The 20,922-nt window shown below is 41.2% G+C and overlaps 2 protein-coding genes across 7 annotated transcripts in view; one reads left to right on the top strand and one right to left on the bottom strand.

Moving 5' to 3' along the window:
- Positions 1–15,262, top strand: part of pde8a (phosphodiesterase 8A) — a 142,057-nt gene extending 126,795 nt beyond the window's left edge. For 2 of the 5 annotated variants that reach the window (XM_072277893.1, XM_072277894.1), the window contains exons 20-22: positions 9,954–10,121; positions 12,241–12,370; positions 14,427–15,262. In XM_072277893.1, coding sequence (XP_072133994.1) covers positions 9,954–10,121; positions 12,241–12,370; positions 14,427–14,536 — 408 coding nt within the window. In that variant the 3' untranslated portion in view covers positions 14,537–15,262. Of the gene's footprint in view, positions 1–8,218; positions 8,353–9,953; positions 10,122–12,240; positions 12,371–14,426 lie in introns of those variants that run through there. The other 3 variants (XR_011889028.1, XM_072277896.1, XM_072277897.1) reach the window with 3 other exon arrangements.
- A 304-nt stretch (positions 15,263–15,566) lies between these two features.
- The window catches only part of LOC140209619 (fibronectin type III and SPRY domain-containing protein 2), a 47,639-nt gene continuing 42,283 nt past the window's right edge, over positions 15,567–20,922 (bottom strand). For both annotated transcript variants that reach the window (XM_072277891.1, XM_072277892.1), the window contains 2 exons: positions 19,902–20,078; positions 15,567–18,624 (listed from right to left, as the gene is read on the bottom strand). In XM_072277891.1, coding sequence (XP_072133992.1) covers positions 18,372–18,624; positions 19,902–20,078 — 430 coding nt within the window. In that variant the 3' untranslated portion in view covers positions 15,567–18,371. The remainder of the gene's footprint in view (positions 18,625–19,901; positions 20,079–20,922) is intronic.

The raw sequence follows: 20,922 nt of genomic DNA, 5'->3' as shown, positions 1-20,922 counted from the left end.
GTTTAAACCACCCTGTGCAGCACTAGCAAACCTTCCTTTTTGTAATATAATTTTTATTGAATTTTCAAAAGGAATACATGAAAAAAAGAATCTACCCTCCCCCCCCCCCATATAAAGTCCTACCTAAAAAGAAAGAAAGAAAAAAGAAAGAAAGGAAGAAAAGAACCGCCTGGGTATTGGAAGGTTTCCACATGCTCCATGGGATTCAAAATAAATTTGGTATAATTATTCGTTACTTTCCCCAAGTGACCAAAGTCTTTATCGGAGCACTTAAATATGCCATCCTATCTTTTGTAAATAAGGGCGCCAAATATTCAAAAATGTTACATATTTGTCTCTTAAATTATAAGTAATTTTTTCGAGTGAAATAGAACTAGCCATTTCATTATTCCAACGATCCATACTTAAATACGAATCAGATTTCCAAGTAACTGCTATAGTCTTCTCAGCTACTGCCAATGCAATTTTTATAAATTCTTTCTGATATTTATTCAATTTAAGTTTCGGTTTTATCCCTTCAATATCACCTAATAGAAATAATACAGGGTTATGTGGAAGTTGAGTTCCAGTAATTTGTTCCAATAAAATTCTTAAATTTATCCAAAAGGGTTGAATTTTAAAACAAGACCAAGTAGAATGTAAAAAAGTACCAATTTCTTGATTACACCGAAAACATTTATCAGATAGATTTGAATTTAATCTATTTATTTTTTGCAGTGTGATATATAATTGGTGTAAAAAAATTATATTTTACTAATCTAAGTCGAACATTTATTGTATTTGTCATACTGTCAAGACAAAGTCTTGACCAATTTGTTTCATCAATATTAATATTCAGATCTGTTTCCCATTTTTGCTTTGACTTATGGGTTCCTTGTTTAATTGTCTGTTCTTGACTCAAATTATACATACAAGAAATAATTTTTTTAATTTTCCCTTTTTGTAATAAAATTTCAATTTCATTAGGTTTTGGCAAAAACATTGTTTGACCCAGCTTACCTTTTAAGTAAGCCCTTAATTGAAAGTAACAAAAGAAAGTATTATTAGATGTTTTATATTTATCCTTTAATTGTTCAAATGACATCAATATACCTCGTTCAAAACAATCTCCTATAAATTTAATCCCTTTTTGGTACCAATTATATAAAAGTTGATTGTCCATTGTAAAAGGAATAAGTCTGTTTTGGAACAAAGGCCTCCTTGCTAATAGAGATTTCTGTGTTTCATTATCAACATTTATCTTATTCCATAGATCAATCAAATGCGTTAATATAGGAGATTCTTTCTTTTCCCGTATCAATTTAGATTCCCATTTATATATAAAATCTTCAGGTCTATTTTCTCCTATCTTGTCTAGTTCTATTTTAATCCATGCTGGTTTTCGATCATCGAAGAAAGATGCAATAAATCTAAGTTGATTTGCTTTATAATAGTTTTTAAAGTTTGGAAGTTGTAACCCTCCTAACCCAAATTTACATGTCAATTTTTCCAATGATATTCTTGACATTTTACCTTTCCAAAGAAATTTTCTCACACATTTATTTAACTCTTGAAAAAATTTCTGTGGCAATTGTATTGGTAATGTTTGAAACAAACACTGTAATCCAGGAAATATATTCATTTTTATAACATTGACTCTACCTACTAATGTTATTGGTAATATCATCCATTTGTCAAGATCTTCTTGAATATTTTTCAATAGTGGTAAATAATTAAATTTATATAAATTCTTTACATCATTATCAAGTCTTATACCTAAGTACTTTATACCGTTTACCGGCCATCTAAATTGGGTTACTAATCGACATTGACTATAGTCTCCTTTACTAAGAGGTAAAATTTCACTTTTATCCCAATTTATTTTGTAACCTGATACCTTCCCATATTCATCCGATCTAGAAGATAATTTATGTAACGAATGTTGTGGGTTTGTTAAATAGATCAAAACATCATCGGCAAAAAGATTAATTTTATATTCCTCCTGATTAACTCTAAAACCCATAATATCTGGATCAATTCTAATTAGTTCTGCTAATGGCTCTATCGCCAATACAAATAAAGCAGGTGATAGTGGACAACCTTGTCTAGTTGACCTTTTTAACTGGAATGGTGTTGAAATTTGAGAGTTTGTCACTACTTTAGCTTTAGGGTTAGAATTTAAAGTTTTAATCCAATTTATAAAAGATGTTCCCAACCCATATTTTTCTAGTACTTTAAATAAAAAATCCCATTCTAATCTACCAAATGCTTTTTCTGCATCCAAAGCTACTACTATACTCTTCTCATCCCTTTTTTGTGCCAAATGAATTATACTGAGTAGCCGGGTTACGTTATCTGCCAATTGTCTATTTTTAATAAATCCTGTTTGATCCATATGTATTAATTTTGGAAAATATTTAGATATTCTATTCAATAAAATTTTTGCTATTATTTTATAATCCGTATTCAATAAAGAAATAGGCCTGTATGATGTTGGTTTCATAGGATCTCTGTCTTTTTTTGGCAATACTATTACAATTGCTGTTGAAAAAGGTTCTGGAAGTTTATGTATTTTTTCTGCTTGACGTATTAGTTCCATAAAAAGAGGAAATAATAAATCTTTAAATTTTTTATAAAATTCAGGTGGAAAACCATCTTCTCCTGGAGATTTATTACTTTGGAGTGATCCTAAAGCTTCTTCAACTTCTTTTAATGTAAAAGGCATATCTAATCCCTTCTGTTCTTCCAAATTCAATTTTGGAAGAGAAACTTGTGATAAAAACCTTTCTATCTTGTTAACATCATTTTGGGATTCTGACTGATATAATTCAGAATAGAAATTTTTAAAGGTTTCATTTATTTCAAGAGGTTTATAAGATATTTTATTTGCCCTTGTTCTAATTGCATTTATTGTTTTGGAAGCTTGTTCTGTTTTCAACTGCCAGGCAAGAATTTTATGTGCTCTCTCACCTAACTCATAATACCTTTGTTTAGTTCTTATAATTGCTTTTTCCGTTCTATATGTCTGAAGCGTAGTATATTGTAACTTCTTATTGACAAGTTGTTTTCGTTTTTCTTCTGACATATATCTTTGAGATTCTTTTTCTAATTTTGTAATCTCTTTTTCCAATTGATCTAGTTCTGCCATATATTCTTTCTTAATTTTAGACGTATAACTTATTATCTGGTCCCTAAGATATGTTTTCATCGCATCCCATAATATAAATTTATCATCCACTGAATGAAAATTTGTATTCAAAAAAAATTAAATCTGTTTTTTCATAAAATCACAAAAATCCTGACGTTTTAATAATGTTGAATTAAACCTCCATCTATAAGCCACTTCTTCCTTATCAGTCATTATTATTGTTATTAATAAAGGGGAATGATCTGATAATATTCTTGCTTTATATTCCATATTTTTCACTCTGTGTTGAATATGCATTGATAATAGAAACAAATCTATCCTTGAAAAAGTTTTACGTCTATGGGAGTAGAACGAATAGTCTCTTTCTTTAGGATTGATTCTTCTCCATATATCAATCAGATTTAAATCCTTCATCAATGATAAAGTTAAATTTACTACCTTCGATTTTATAACAGCCTTGGTTGATCTATCTAAGACTGGGTCTAAGCAAAAATTAAAATCTCCTCCAATTAATATTTTTTTCATGCGCATCCGCCAAATTCAGAAAAGCTTCTTGTATGAATTTTGCATCATTTTCATTTGGTGCATAAATATTCATAAAAGTCCATAGTTCAGAAAAAAGTTGACAATGTATAATCACATATCTCCCCGCAAAATCAGTTATTACATTTTGTATTCTAATTGGTAAAGTTTTATTGATCAAAATTGCTACTCCCCTCGCTTTTGAATTAAGTGAAGCCGCAACAACACTACCCACCCAATCTCTGTTTAGTTTCTGATGTTCTGTTTCCGTTAGGTGCGTTTCCTGTAAAAAAGCTAAATCTATCTTCATTTTTTTAATGTGTTAAGATTCTTTTTCTTTTCACTGGTCCATTAAGCCCGTTAATATTAAAACTCAAAAAATTCAATAAATTAGTCATTATTCTTAACAAAGTTACTCCAATCTAAAACATTATTTATCTTCTCAACTCTCATAGTTCCTTGGGGAATCTCTTTAAACTTCACCATGTTGCTATGTGTCTCCCTCCCAACCTTCCAGGCAGAAAGAAAAAAGAAGATAGAAAAAAAACAAAAAAAGAAAACACAAAATACCCCCCCACTAATGTTGTGAATGAAAGGATACACAACACTACCCCCCTCCATTTTACGGGTCGTGGCAAAAGCCACGCTTGCACACATGACTAGCGTAGCAATCGATCAGTGCTTCTTCCAGCTCCCCCGCAACAAAAAAAACATTTTATTTATATATATAGACAAAATTAGTATTACTATTCCCAACTAATATTCCTCCAGTTTTAACCTTTCTTACCGCCCTCGTATAATTAATAATATATTTATGCATTCATCCAGCTTCAAAAATCCAACAAGTCCATTCTTTAACCCAATCTTCATCTTCAATCTATCTCGCTCTCCTGGGTTTGTTCTTGTATCTGGTGAATATTCAGAGAATCTCGCACAAACTGCTCTGCTTTCTGGTAGTCATCAAAAAATCTTCTTTCTCCACCAGACAAAAAAAATCTTCAAGGTTGCAGGATAACGCAATGTAAATTGATAACCATGTTCCCATAGGGTTTTTTTCACTGGGTTAAATTTCTTCCTGCTCTTCAAAAGTTCGTAACTTATATCAGGGTAGAAAAAAACTTTGTTCCCTGCCATTTTCAATGGCCCTTTTCTATCTTTGGCAGCTCGAGCAGCTGCCTGAAGAATCCTTTCCTTGTCTTGAAATCTTAAGAATTTTATTAAAATCGGTCGTGGGTTTTGGTCTTAAAGCTCTATGTGCCCGCTCAGTTTCAATTGGTTGAACCTCCTCTTCCATTTGCAAAACAAACGGGATCCATCTTTGAAAAAATTCTATTGGTTTATCTCCCTCCGTACCTTCTTTAAGACCAACAATTTTAATATTATTACGTCTACTAAAATTTTTCAACATGTCCACTTTCTCCAAGAGTCGGTTTCTTTCCGAATTCCAGACAAGCAGATCATTTTCTGTTTTTTCCACTCTATCATTCATATGCCCCTTTGCTCTTTCCATCTTCTGAAGCTTCTTATCCATTTTGTCCTGTCTTGCCATAACTTTATCATAGCACATCTTCGTATATCTAAGCTCTTCTCTTACTTTTCTTAATTCAGCTGTTAACTGCAATATAGCCTCTCTCATATCTCTATCATCTCCTTTACTTCCAATCGCTTCCAATTCTTCCTCCTCCTCTTCATCTGTGTTCTCTGCAGAATCCAATTCTGACTCTGAGTCATTTTCAATTGCAGTGGCTGTCGGTTCTTGTAGTTTGTGTTGTGTCGATTTGCGCATGTGCTCTTCTTTGCACATGCGCATTTCCGGTGTCTTCTTCGAAGAAGCCGTTACCACCGCCATTGCTCCCTGTTCTACCGAAGGAGATCCAACCTGAGTCCGAGGCTCCATCGTTGCAGTAGGCCCTTTTTTCTTCCCGTCTCGCGGCTGCTTCGCAACAGCAGACTTCTTTTGTTGCGGTTTAGGAGGCATATCGTAAAGTAGTCTTACAAAGTTTATAAATGGTTTTCAGAAAATATTTACTAACTTTGTTTTGTTTAACCGGTACTTTACTGATTTGTTGCAGGAGAGCTGGATTTACACGTCTCAATCCCACGTCATCACGTGACGCCCCCCACTAGCAAACCTTCCTGATGGGATATTAGGCCCCTTCCATTTCAGGTGCAAACTGTCCCTTCTGTACAGGTCTCACCTTCCCTCGAAGAGAGCCCAGTGATCTAAAAATGTTATGCCCTCCCTCCTACACCAATTCCAAAACCACATGTTAAGAAATCTTCCTATTTCTGGCCTCACTAACATGTGGCACAGGTAGCAATCCTGAGATCACAACCCTGGAGGTCCTGCCCTTTAACTTAGCACCTAACTCCCTGAATCTGTGCACTTTGCAGAACCTCTGGCTGTTCACCCTCCCACTTAAGAGTGCTGAGGACTGGACCTGAGATACCTGGACTCTACCACCCAGTAGGCAACATACCATCCAGGAATCTTGTTTTCATCCACAGAACCTCCTGTCCATTACCCTAACTAACAAATCCCCTATCACCACAGCATGCCTCTTCTCCCCCCTTCCCTTCTGTGTCGCAGAGCCAGACTCAGTGCCAGAAACTTGACCACTGTGATTTTCCTCTGCTAGGTCATTCTCTCTCCCCTCCCTCCCCCCCAACAGTATTCAAAGTGATGTACCTGTTGTTGAGGGTGATGGCCACAGGGGTACAGGGATTCTTTGCACTGGCTCCTTAACCCCTTTCTCCTTCCTGACTGTCACCCAGTTTCCTGTGTCTTGCACCTTGGATGTAACTGCTTCTCTATATGTCCTATCTTTCATCCCCTCAGACTCCTGAATGATCTGGAGTTTATCCAGTTCCAGCTCCAACTCCCTAACATGAAGTGTTAGAAGCTGCAGCTAGATGCACTTCATGCAGGTGTGGTCGATAGGAACATAGGAGGTCTCCCTGGCTTTCCATGTCCTGCAAAGGGAGCTTTCCACTATCCTGCCTGGCATCTCTACTGTTCCTTAACTGAACAACTATCAAAAAGGAAGAGCAATAGACTTGGGCAAAACAAAAATTGTACCTACAGCTATTTTGCCTTATCTGACTGAAAAAGTCTGTGATAAAGGCTGTGAACTTGTGTGACTGGAGCTGAGCAGACCTGCCAGAACTCTTGAGTTTGTATCTAGTTTGGTGAAGAATTTTGCTTCACCCAGCATACCCAATGTATGCTCAAAAGAGAGTAAACTTTCCTTCCTCACTGAATTATTCAATTTTATGAGATCAACACAGATCCTCACTGTGCCATCTTGCTCAGGAACAGGAACAATGCCTGCACACCCACTAGAGTTTATAACTCTAGTTATGATGTCAGGCGCCTCCATTCTCTCGTTCAGCTTTGACTGTTCATCAATGGGACTGGTGTATGCCTTGCTGTGGTCAGAGAGTAGGGTGTCACTCCTGGCCTCAGTTGGATAGGGTACTCTTCTTTCAATGCCCCCAGGCCTGGTAACGACTCCAGGTACTTCTCATGCCACTGAGCATTGTTTAGCTAATCCAACCTTGCAATCAGATTCAGCTTGTCGATGGCATGTCGCCTCAGTAGTGGTGAGGAGATTCTGAACAACATAGACATCCTCCTTTAATTGTTTCTCATTTTTACAGATGGAAGTAGTAAACATTCCTTTCACAGTGAGCTTATGTTTCCCTGGCCCCATGAGCACTTAGCCCCATTTAGCATAATCCCTGTTTCCTTTGCCAGTTTTGTGAACAGACATTTGGGGATGGCTTTGACATCTGCTGCAGTGTCTATTTTGAATGTCATTGCCTCACTTTGCAACTGAACCGTTGTACACCAGCCTCAGGTATTTGAATCTAGAGCCCCAAGGAAAGCTCTTTCTTCATCTGAATCATGGTAGTCTTTGACCTCCTGAAGAACTGTTTTGGAATGACACTGGCTTTTATAATGGCCAACTCTATTGGTGGCATTTCACTTTTGTTGGACGGAGCTCTTTGACTTGAAATGGAGACTTGCCACATCACCTGCAGTTCGGCATTTTACCTGCAGTTTGTTTTGCTGGTCTGTTTGAGCTGAGCTCTCCTGTCACTTCTTTCTGTAGTCTTTCTGACTGCACCTTATTTGTAGCCTTCTTTTTGTACAGCTTCTAGCTTTACCTCAGCATCATTTTCTTGCCAGAGTTTGCCTGTTACTGATGGACGTTCTCACTCTACCTGACCATAGTAACAGCTTTCTCTTGTGTGAGATTTGCCTGCAACTGAAATCTCTGACAATTTGGTGTCCAGTAGCCCAACAATAATCTGTCTATAATGAAATCATCTCTCAGATTTCCAGATGCACAGTTGTCTGACAGGGCCCACGATGCCATGATGAAGTCATTTGCACTTTCATCTTGCTCCTGTTTTCTGGAGGTGAACTTTGATCTGTCATATCACATTTTGCTTTCCTGTGAAATATTCTTTGAATTTGTCCTGCACTGTTTTGTACTCCTTTTTTTCTGAGCATCTATCAGCTCTAATCCACCCATGATGTCATCTGCTTTGTCACCCATGCAGCATATCAGTGTGTTTGATACTCTTCTGAAGCCTGAGTGAGATTGTTTGCAACCCTAAATCTCTCAAAGCATCTGAGCCATCTCTCAAAGTCCCCTGGTTTAGAGAACTCAACTGTCTCGGGTGGGCTTTATTAGGTAAGTAGATGTAGGTACTGCAGGTATTTGCTCCATTTTCATGTTTGTTTATTATTTTATTTATTTGGACAGCAAAAGTCTTCTTTCCCTGAAAGTTTGATTGACTTCTCTGCTGTGTCTGTGTCCCTGTGCACTTCCCCAGGCTAGTGGCCCACAGATTATTACAATGTATTCACTTGTGGATGCAGCTTGAAGGCGTTGCCTAGCAACCCTGGACCTTTCTCAGCTCAGCCTCATGGTGCATACATTTAGCAACTAGCATAGGCTATTTAGGTTGATAAGTCTCTGGATATTTTTCAAAGATGTATGTGAATAAGAATAGTCTTACTGTAAATTCTTTCTTGTTGGGGATCTAATATCTGTAGCACCGATTCATCAATGACCAACCACTTACGACACCAGCATGCAGGATACTCAACTGAACTTTGTTGCCAACCCTCCTTGTACAGTATATGAACTCCTCCCATGGGGGAGTGGCAGAGGAGTACCACTATTAGCTACCACTACACTGCTCACCACCACCAACAGCTTGTAGTTCCAGTCCATTCAAATTGAGTAGTTCAATGCATCTTGTGAAACTGAAATATTCAATGTCTTTGCAGTTGAAGAACCCATTGAAAAAAATGGCCAGCAATCTGAATCAAGTCAAAGTAAATAATGTCACCATATAAGACCTAGGGATTCATTTTTTGAAGGCATTTATAGGAAAATAAGAAAATGCAACAATTTATGAAAAATTATATATAAAGACAAACAACCAATGTGTAAAAGGGGACAAATTGAGCAATTTAAAAATGTAAATAATACTGAGAACATGAATTGTAGAGCCCTTAGGTTTCACCATTGAGGTGAGTGAAGTTATCCATGCTGGTTCAGGAGCCTGATTGTTGTAGGATAATAACTGTTCCTGAACTTGGTAGTGTGGAATTTAAGGCTGCTGTACCTCCTCCCTAATGGTGGTATCTGCTATTTCCCAAACTGTAAATGTCCCACTCCACTGAAACAAGTCTTGCTTTAGTGTCTGCAGGAGTCATTCTGGTCCTGGTGCTGGCTGGCATACCCAATGTCAAGCCCTCAGCATCCTGTGAAGTATTGCCTCACTTCCAGTATGGGCGTGTGACTGGGATGGGGCATCCTCTGATGCCGACAGGGAAGGCATCTTTCCTGATCTGCATTATGTGATTGTTGAACCACTGTTAGTTATATTATGTCACCTAGATGACTTCCTCATCCTATGTGGTCCCCAATTGTAGTCCCATTAGGTAGCTTCACCCTGGTTGAAGAGCTGAGCTGCTAAATTTTGGAAGCCAGTGGGTTTGCTGGTGGCATCTCTCCCTGGAGACCTGCCTTTGGGCTAAGTGACTGCCATTCCTGTGAAGAGGGGAACAGAGATCCCTGTGTGTGATGGAGAAGGTGAAGGTGAAGATGCAACTGATGGGAGGGTGTAGGATTTTCTTCACATACAAACTTGGTGCCTTTGTTCACCCTTCAGTTTCAGGTATGGTGGGAGGAGGTGGGGAAGACACTGTAGCTTTGTCTTCTCCCACCAGCAACATGTTGTGCTTGGTGAACTACAGTGAACTTTCATTGTTTTATCACAGAGTGGCAGAAGCAATGAGGATTCATCCAGTTTCAACCTCAGTTCCACTGATAACCGAACTTTGATCAAGCGCATGCTAATTAAATGTGCTGATATCTCCAACCCCTGTAGACCGCTGCAATTCTGTATTGAGTGGGCGGCCCGTATTTCAGAGGAATACTTTGCTCAGGTGACGTGCTGAAGTTTTAATTTAACATTATCCCTGGTCTTTGTAAACAGCGACTATATTAAAATATAGTAAACTGAATAGCAGCAGTAGTTGCAAGTACAAATTTTGAGCATAAAATAATGACTGGCTACATTTGAAATGTCGCCTTCCTCCTTGAACAGTTATTTCCTCCACAGGCAGCTTGCCCATATTCCCAGATTCTGGACTCAAACTTTTAATCCCTTTGAAGCATGACCCTGCTTCAGGTCACCACACAGTTCTGTTTGGCAAGTCTTTTACCTGTGCAAAACAATCATGTGTCACCTAGACCATCTCATCTCTGCTGAACTGGTAGTCACCTCATCCCTGCATCCTGAAGAATTTATCTCCCGACGTCTGCTTCGAAGTATACAGAGACTTTCCTTTCAAAGAGTCAAGGGTTTCACTTTGCCTCAGCGCTCCATTGTAGTGGCCAGGAGTTGTAGACCACCCACAAGAGGAAGTGTATTTCCCACATCCACCCTGGGAGTTGCCCATGACTTTTCCCATATCCAGTGCATACTTTTAGCCTTCCAACCCCTCGTTCCAATTATCACTCGGAGAAAATTTCTGCCTCTTACTAGTTAGAAAACATGACTTTGATTTTCGTTCCTTATGGCATGCTGAATTAAAAGTGATCCCATAGATTCCAGATCAACACTTTTAATAATTATTATTTGGTTCTTTTAACACTGAAAATTAGGAACTCTGGTGACCAGGATGTGGCCAGCAACTGAGCTATTTCATGCTCCGTTTTTGTTTTAATGGCAGCTACATAAAATCGAATCCTCTGCAGAATTGTGCAGAAGTTATTGTCAGATGTTTGCTCTTTTCCCCATCCCTGTGTAGGTGTTACAGGTCGACTGTTTACTCCTTTCCCCGTCCCTGTGTAGGTGTTACAGGTTCGGCTGTTTGCTCCTTTCCCTGTCCCTGTGTAGGTGTTACAGGTTCGGCTGTTTGCTCCTTTCCCTGTCCCTGTGTAGGTGTTACAGGTTCGGCTGTTTACTCCTTTCCCCGTCCCTGTGTAGGTGTTACAGGTCGGCTGTTTACTCCTTTCCCCGTCCCTGTGTAGGTATTACAGGTTTAGCTGTTTACTCCTTTCCCCGTCCCTGTGTAGGTGTTACAGGTCGGCTGTTTACTCTTTTCCCCGTCCCTGTGTAGGTGTTACAGTTTTGGCTGTTTACTCCTTTCCCCGTCCCTCTGTAGGTGTTACAGGTTCGACTGTTTACTCTTTTCCTCGTCCTGGTGTAGGTGTTACAGGTTTGGCTGTTTGCTCCATTCCCCATCATGTGTAGGTGTACAGGTTTGGCTGTTTACTCCTTTCTCTGTCCCTGTGTAGGTGTTACAGGTTCGGCTGTTTGCTCCGTTCCCCGTCCCTGTGTAGGTGTTACAGGTTGGCTGTTTACTCTTTTCCCCGTCCCTGTGTAGGTGTTACAGGTTCGGCTGTTTACTCCTTTCCCCGTCCCTGTGTAGGTGTTACAGGTTCGGCTGTTTGCTCCTTTCCCTGTCCCTGTGTAGGTGTTACAGGTTGGCTGTTTACTCTTTTCCCCGTCCCTGTGTAGGTGTTACAGGTTCGGCTGTTTACTCCTTTCCCCGTCCATGTGTAGGTGTTACAGGTTCGGCTGTTTGCTCTGTTCCCCATCCCTGTATAGGTGTTACAGGGCGGCTGTTTACTCCTTTCTCTGTCCCTGTGTAGGTGTTACAGGTCGGCTGTTTGCTCCTTTCCCCGTCCCTGGGTAGGTGTTACAGGTTTGGATGTTTGCCCCTTTCCCCGTCCCTGTACCTAGTGCTGATGAGGGACAGTGAATTTTAGAGCTATTTAGTGTGAAAGGTGGAGGTGCATATTGCCTTTAGAGGAAGTGTTTATATCCCAGGCCAGAGCAATCAGAGGGCTGAGAGGTTGTTATTCCACACTGCCGTTGTTCCTCTTTGCTCACAAACTCCTCCAAGCTCCAAGCAGGAAGAAAACCTATGGTCCAGAACCCACAGTCCTACCAAGCTGCAACTCTTTATGTTTGTATAAACCCTTTCATGTGCAAGATATGATGGATTAGTTGATCTTTTTGATGGTCTGGTGTCTGAATCAACTTCTCTCTTGCAGACTGATGAGGAGAAGCAGAAAGGCCTCCCTGTGGTAATGCCTGTGTTTGACAGAAAGAGCTGCAGTATCCCCAAGTCTCAGATTTCCTTCATTGATTATTTTATAACTGATATGTTTGATGCCTGGGATGGTAAGCACTTTCACATTTCCTGAGTAGGCACTGCAGTAAGTTCAATAATTGTTTCAGCATAGCATAGTAGAGGGCCTTCAACCCACAGTGTAGTGATGACCTTTTAACCTATCCAATATCAATCTAACCCTTCTCTCCTGCATACCCTCCATTTTTCAATCGTCTCTATGTCTATCTAATGTTCCTAATGTACCTGCCTGTACCACCACCTCTTGCAAGGCGTTTCATGTGGCCGCCACTCTGCGTGTAAAATGCCTGCCTTGACATCCCTGATTATCCCCGAGAGCATTGTCCTGTTGGGGAATTAAACAGTGAAACATCCATCACATCCTTGTTTTCCATCACTTGTTTATTCAGTTGGGGTTCATAACCAGTGGTTTTTGGTTCATCGGGGCAGTAGCTTATTTCAGACAACTCGAACAAAAATTAATTGAGAAAATACCCTGTATTCCCTTTGTTTATTTGGGACACTGCTGCTTAGTTGGGACAAGAGACTGTTGCCAAATAGTTTCTAACAAGCATCAGTCATGTGCACTTGCTTGGCTGTTTGACACAACGCTCGTGCTTTGAGCAATCAGTTTTTAAACAGTGTCGGTTTCATGTGTTTGTGTTAGGGAATAATGAGCAATAAGACAATTCAGAACTGTTGCTCAATGCAGTTTTAAGCTTGAAGATGACAAATGGTTGAGAGTGAAAATGAAATGACTTCACGAATTCAGGTTAGGAACTATGAAGAATTTGAAGGTATCGACAGTCATCTTGAATGTTACAATGAAAATGAAGATTTGGACGGTGAAATCAGGGCTAAAATAATTCCTCCTTACCTCTGTTCTAAAGGGTTGACCCTCTATTTTGAGGCCGAGCCCTCTATTCTGGATACCCCAACCACAGGGAATATCCTCTCCACATCCACCCTATCTAGTCCTTTCAACATTCGGTACATTTCGAGAGATCCCCACACATTCTTCTAAATTCCTGTGAGCACAGGCCCAAAGCATCCAAACGCTTTTCATATGTTAATCCCGTAATTCCCGAAATCATCCTCATGAACCTCCTCTGGACTCTCTCCAATGACAACACATCCTTTCTGTGATATGGGGCCCAAAACTGTTGACAGTACTCCAAGTGTGGCCTGACTAGTGTCTTATAAAGCTTCAACATTACCTCCTTGTTTTTATATTCTATTCCCCTTGAAACGAATGCCAACATTGCATTTGCCGCCCTTACCACAAACTCAACCTGTAAATTAACCTTCTGGGGGTCTTGCAGAAGTACTCCTAAGGCCCTCTGTACCTCTGATGTTTGAGTTTTCTGCCCATTTAGATAATAGTCTGCACTTTTGTTCCTTTTTCCAAAACGTATTATCGTACATTTCCCAACACTTGTATTCCCTCTGCCACTTTTTTGCCCATTCTTTCAATTTGTCTAAGTCTTGCTGCAATCAGATTGCTTCCTCAGTACTACCTACCCCTCCACCTATCTTCATATCATCTGTAAACTTTGCCACAACCTATCATTTCCATTATCTAAATCATTAGATAATGACCCCTGGGGAACACCACTAGTCACTGGCAACCAACCAGAGTAGGCCCCCTTTATTCCCACTTGCTGCCTCCTGCCTGTCAGCCATTCCTCTATCCGTTTCAGTATCTTTCCTGTAACGCCATAGGATTTTATCTTGTAAGCAGCCTCATGTGTGGCACTGTATCAAATGTCTTCTGAAAATCCAAGTAAGTGACATACACTGCCTATCTTTTGTCCACCCTGCTTTTTACTTCCTGGAAGAACTGTAACAGATTTTTCAGGCAAGGTTTCCCTTTACAGAAGCCACGCTGACTTTGATTAGTTTTCTCATTAGTCTCCAAGAACCCCAAAACCTCATCCTTAAAAATATACTCCAACACTTTCCCAACCATTGAAGTTAGGCTAACTGGCCTAGAGTTTCCCTTTCTTTTACCTTCCGCCTTTCTTAAAGAGTGGAGTTCATCTTAGCTGTGTGCTGTTTGTCGCTGGGCGTCCAGACGTTCTTCCCTAATCTATTTCTTTCTACCTGCAGTGTTTGCTGACCTACCCAATCTGATGCAACACTTGGGGACAAACTTCAAGTACTGGAAGTACCTGGATGAGCAGAACCTGTCTTCCATCCGTCCTCCCCCTGAGCAGTGATTGGACCAAGTGCTACCACAGCTGTTGCCATTCTGCTGTGCTCTGTGACGTGGTGACGTGACTAGACCGGGTCCTGCTAGTGAGATCGGGGGAGCAGGGATATATGATCTTACCCTGGCTGCCACCGTGTGAAGCTCTGAACAAGAACAGAAATGGAGTGCACCTTTACAAGGCTCAGCCCTCCCTGTGCTGGCTACTTCTGCATTTGCCTCTACCTTTTGGGTCTAAAGTTGTCTGTTCACCTGCACAAGAGTTGCTCATAAACCAAGCCCATGCCACTGAGAAATGCAACATGTCATCAAAGAAATGGTATAGGGAATGTATTGTGCTTGTTTTTCCAATCTGTAAGAAGAAGCACTCCCTCATCTCCTGAGCACTACTGATACCAATTTATAGTTTGTAAAGAAAAGAGAAAATATATATATCTAGGGATAAATGTTTTAAAACTTTTCTCAAATGGGATCATTAATTATTATAATTTAGATAATCTGTTTATTTATTTTGTTAGATGTTTAATATTTTCTATGAATTTATATAAATACTTAAAAAACCAAAGCAAACTTTCAAATAATAACATAAATTGGCCAGATTCTATGCACTAGTGTACTGACCTCTTATTCTCCTGCTGGAACTGCAGCCTTTTTCAAGACATGGTGTAGGAGGCTAAGCTATCTCTTGATGGCAGCTCTTTGAACTTTGACAAGGTTATTGTTTGCCTCATAACCTTTTATAAATTGTGCTCAATTCCACAGGCCTCTGCAAGTCATTGATTTTATACCGAGATGTATCCCTGTCAGGAATCTCTCCCAGATCTGCCTTATTCATAATGTCTTAATGTGCTTCAGTCTCTTTATGAGGAATGAACAATTTGCTTTTTATCTTTTTCACTTCTAAGGTGATGAAGTTTTTTTTTGAAAAGGCATATCTCGATCTGCTCAGTCTTTGCTTCCGGACTGACCTTTCCCTTGCTTCTGAGCTCAGAGTATGATGGCAGCAGCTTGTGGTTTATTTCTGGCCATGAGCTTGCTGCCAGTGTTCCAGACTCCATCACAGGTGTGATGGAACAAACCTGATACATTACGCCCTTTAGATCAGTGAACCAACATGGAATTGTGTATTTAATGTGTAATTTCTGTAACAAAGTGTACCATAGCTAACAAGTGAACAGCAAATTCCCATACATCGCAATGTGATCGTGAGCAGATAATCTGCCAGGGGCTTGGGAGAATTCTTCCGTATGGGTCTTTACCATGTATTTGCCACACATCACAACAACATACTCTGCAGTGCTTTGCCTCCTACAGTGTTGGTACATCAGCCAGGGATGTGTGAATTTATAGGAGTGGATTTCCAAACTACCAGCCGTTGTCCAGGTTAAGGCAACCCGATTCCCAGCCAATATCGTGCCATTGCAAATGGGGACTGGCTTGTATGAGGCGTCCTGGTCAGAATGGACCAATTGAGCTGAAGAGCCTATTTCTGTTACAGTTGCTGGTCCCTAGGGGTGCTCCTGAGTGCAGCCAAAGAAAAGCAACATTTTCACAGACAAACTGTGAAACTGAGTGAATATATTCTGTTGTCACTCCGTGGAATGTTGGTGAAAGGCCTCAGGTATCATCCCCTGGTGCACTGCTTTTTGTGTTTATTCCTCAAATGTACCTAGTGTTTCACTGCCAGGCGGGATTTGGGCACCTGCTATGCTTAGTATTCTCAGTGTGGCCAAGAGCAAGATGCGAAGATGGTGTGCTGCCTCCTGGTGCCAAACATTCTCAAGTGTGAGCAGCATCAGCTAGAAGTTGTTGTACACGATGTTACTGATAACATGGGAGTTGGGCAGAAGATTAAAATAACAGTGGTTTTGTCATCTGTAGCTAATTCCTGGTGTAAAGTTTCAGTGAGGGGAGGAATTGGAGGACAGAACAGCTGAATGTGTGGCTGAGGAGCTGGAGCTCGAGGGTTGTATTCAGGTTCTTACATCATTGGAATCCATTCTAGGGCAGAGGTGACCCCACAAGAGGGTTGTATTTGACCTCGAGAACATGATACCCTACTGGGAAAATCTACTAGGCCTACTCAGGAGCGTTGAAACAGAAGCTGGCAGCTACTAAAGCCTATTTTGTGCCCTTGCCACACTCTTCTTCCAAATGGTCGTCAGCAGGAGTGCTTATTCATCAGCTCATGGAAAGAAACTCTTCTTGCCAGGAGACTTCACGAGGCTTGGAATCCATTTTTGCTTCTCTCAGGGTCACCCTTCCCCTGTATACCTCCGGAGCACCAAATGGCTGGGTCTTTTAGTGACACAAGGTAGACTACGTGAATATGATGGAGGATTTTGGCACTCAGAGTGATTCTGCAAGGAAGCCCTTGAGGCAGTGTGATCACTTTCTATATAGATATATATATCTGCTCTTGGCTAGGCTCAGACTGACCTTGTCTAGTGCTGCTGTGCTGGGTCGTTGTCAGTTGGATTTATTTTGTAGTTGTAGTTTCTGCCTATAGTCACTGCGTCAGCTCAGTGACCTTGCATAAGAATAATTAGGCAACTGAATCATTGGTAATGCTCAGTTTTAAAAACTAAGTTCAGTGTTCTCAGTTCCTGATTTATTTTCAAACATTTTTGTGCTGTCCTTAGCTTTTCAGCCTATATTTCCAATGGAGTCTCCAGGGTTCCCAGCTAGGGGATGGGGAAGAATAATTGGTGAAGCTCTGCCAATTATAAATGGAAACTGCTCTGTTACTGAGGCTGAACTTAAACTTTTGTTATGTAACTCACTTTTTCAGAAGTAATCCAGCTCTTACAGCAGACTTCACTGTGGCTTTAATCGTGTTCTGATCATTGTAGTTCAAAACCTGGCTCTGTAAGCCAGCTACTTACCGACAATGTTAATGGTATGGCATTACTCTTCACTCTTTGTGTAGGGGTAGCTTTTAATGACAGTGCAGGATAAAGAAGAACAAATTTCACGACATTTGTCAGTGATATTAAACCTGACTCTGAGTTGGTTCCCAGCTAAAGACTGATTTGATTCAATGGTGGATGAGCTCTGATGGCTCATTGTGTTCCTGATGTTCCATCAGCCTAATTTTCACAATCAACCTCAAAGCCTGAGGTCCTGGTGCAGGTGAAGTGTTTGGAGCAAAATCTTGCCCCATTCGCCCAGCTGCAGTGCTAAGAGAGTTTTAAAACTGGTTAACAGAATCAAAGAAAATTTGGAGTCAGGAATGACTAATGCCAGGACAGTATAGGGATGCTTGCGGCCCCAGGGTAAAATTGGGTTTCCTTTACTTGCTTCATTGTCTCCCAGTTGAAGAATTGACTCCAATTGCTACCAAATGAGTTGGGATTTGGGGAAACGTATAACAGTCAGAATCCTCGAATAAAGATGCATTTCATATAAATGTGAAGTGTTTTAATAAGGCAAAACCAGGATAGCACTTACAAAATGTGTAGTAGAATAGAGAGCTGGGTGTGCAAATGCATTGTTCTTTGAAGGGGGTGGCAGGAAGAAGGCATTTGGCATGTAGTAAGAGGGATTGAGTACAGCAGTTTGAGTGCGATGTTACAACTTTACAAGATGTTGGTGAAGCCACATTTAGAGTATCCTGTACAGTTCTGGTCTCCCTGCTGCTATAAGGAAGGATGTCCTTAAATCGGAGAGGGTGCAAAAAGTAATTTAAAGCTGTTACTGGAACTGGAGGGTTTGAAGTATAGGCTGGACTATTTTCCCTGTAGAGGAGGTTGAGGGGTGACCTTGTAAAGACCATAAGACAGGAACAGAATTAGGTGAAACCCAACCTTCTGTTTAACTCCCTGTGCCTAAGGAAAAGGACAATCTCACTGTAGTTTGGTGAACTCAGGGAAGGGAATATTATGACAGATTTTTAAAATGCCATAACTTTCCAAAGCAAAACAAGGGTTGACAAGATTCTGAAAGTGCTGCGAAAAGGTGAAGAGGAGTTGACAGATGTTTGCATTGAAGAAGGAAAGTTTCCCCATGTCGTAGTCCAGGAGAATTCCGATTCTGGTTGGAGTGACAGTGATTCTCAGGTCTGGAGTCCATCCTTTGTGAAGGAATTCAAACTTACTCCTGCAGAGTGAAAACAGCAAGAACTATCACAGGTGAGGCTGCTACTCACTCACACTGTGCATGCCCCGTCCCCGCTCACCCACACCCAGCTGCTCCCCCCCACCCCCGCTACCTACACCCCACAGGTATGTACAATGAACAGAAGCTGCAGAGATCGATCTTTACACCCACTGTTGCTGTAAATGGGAATGGAGAAGCTTGGAGTCACTGCTGTGTGGAGACTGTTCAAACATATGTAATTCACTTCTCGCGACAATTAAACTGTGCAGTGATCAAGTAAGCAGACCCACTTGGTGCTCTTGAGACCACCTCGCCTGGCAGTCAGTTGACGGTCAGGAGAGAGTATAGAGTGACTGAGCCTCAGCCATGGCTGACGTAGATGTCCAGAGGGAAAGCAGCTGGGTGGTTAGAGTCCTCTCCCTTGTTTGCATTGCCTGGGATGGGAACTTAGATGCTCACTGCAGTCCTGAAACCACTTTTCCAGTTTGTGTGTCAGAGCCACGGGTTCCCAGCTGTTGGTGAAAGAGTTTGAGGGGCACTGGAAGAAAAGTGATTTTGTACTTTATGCTACTGGTGTGTTTGGAGGATGCTGCAGTGTGGGTGTTCTTGGGGTATCTCTCCAGGGGCTGCTCTAACTTGTTAGTATTGAGACGCAGCAGAGCGGGGTTTACAGCTGCTCAGTAGATCAGCACCTGGCTGGTAGGTTTGACATTCTTGAACTCTCGTTTCCTCACTTGGCCGTGGTGGAATTTTCATCAATATTTATCGTGAGGCGATGGTTACTGAGATTTTGGAAGTGACCCATGTTGACCAGGCCTTGCTATGGGTAAAGATTGTTAAGTTTGGACCATTCTCTTGAACACTTCAGTGAAGTGGGTCAAACATTCCTTCAAAACAGGTTCTGGAGGGAATACTGTACTTCATAGCTCATGGTTTAAACCAGATTTTCCCCAAATTTTTCCATTGATCCCTGCTGCCTCCTACACCCTCCACCACCCAACTCTGAGGGGTTTGTTTTTCTGCTCACCCCAACCCCATGTTCTGGTGGTTAAAATGGTTTAGAAATATAAATGCCACTTGTTTTGCAGCAAAGCTGCTGCTGAGGCAGATGTAGAATCTACAGATCTGAGAGCAGGCCAGGATGAAAGCACTGAGATGTATCTGCTTCCAGTTACAGGGCAGAGGCCTCAGGTGGTAGATGGGAATGGGAACAGCTGATCGGTGTCATGTGTGGGCATCCTGCCTCTGAGCTGAGTGATGTGATGTTCACAACCTACCTGGATGGGGTGCGGATGTGCCTCATACACCAGGAAGTAAGGTTGGAGCCCAGATGACCGTCCCGTGGCATGTCTGTGGAGGCCACTCCAATCCTGTACTCCATGTCCTCATCTACCTCCACTTCCCAGTAATGTCGTCCTCGAACTGGTACCAATTGTGCCATGACAGCGGCAGCACTAAGAATGAGCAGAGATAGTCAGGAGCTCACATCTGTCCACAGCTGTGGAGCCCAGTACTGCCTCACGGGACAGTGAAGTCCATAGAAACAGCTGTTCACATCCCTGAACAATGATGCCCTGTCCATGTCCAGCACCGTGAGTACAGCTTAACATGTCCACACAGTGTGTCACACCAAACCCCATCTACCAGTCTCCTACCCAGACCCTCCATCCCAATACACTTCCTAACTGGATCTATCCTACTTCCCGTCCTGCCACACTCTATGTCTGGACTGTGGCTGTGATTGGCTGCTGTCGTCCAGGAGCACTTACTCCACTGGGCAGCCTGACCATGTTATGATTCTGCAGTTAATTCAGGGTTTATTTCTTTCTCCAAATGTATGCTTAATTCATAATCTACAGCAAATATGATCGGAATGTTTTTTTCCCTACATTCTTACTGAACAATCCATTCAATACTTGTGTCAACTGGATCAGCATATTTATGGATGATACCGAGACTGAGGGTGTCATGGACAGTGAAGGAAAACTATCAACGTTTGTAGTGGCTATCTGGACCAGATGGAATTTAATGCCAACAAGTGTGAGGTGTTGCACTTTGAGAGGACAAACCAGGGTAGGATTTACATGGTCAGTGGTAGGGCACTGAGGAACGTGGTAGAACAGAGGGATCTGGGAATACAGATCCATAATTCCACATGTAGATAGGCTCATAAAGCTTTTGGCAAGTGCACCTTCATAAATCAAAGCATGAAGTACAGGATATGGGATGTTATGTTGAAGTTGTGTAAGACATTGTTGGGGCCTAATTTGGAGCATTGTGTACAGTTCTGGTCACCTA

Source organism: Mobula birostris, chromosome 14 (genome assembly GCF_030028105.1).
Source record: "Mobula birostris isolate sMobBir1 chromosome 14, sMobBir1.hap1, whole genome shotgun sequence".
NCBI classification, from domain to species: Eukaryota; Metazoa; Chordata; class Chondrichthyes; order Myliobatiformes; family Myliobatidae; genus Mobula; species Mobula birostris.
The sequence above is the reverse complement of the archived record's forward strand: the minus strand, read 5'-3'. Positions and strand labels throughout refer to the sequence as shown.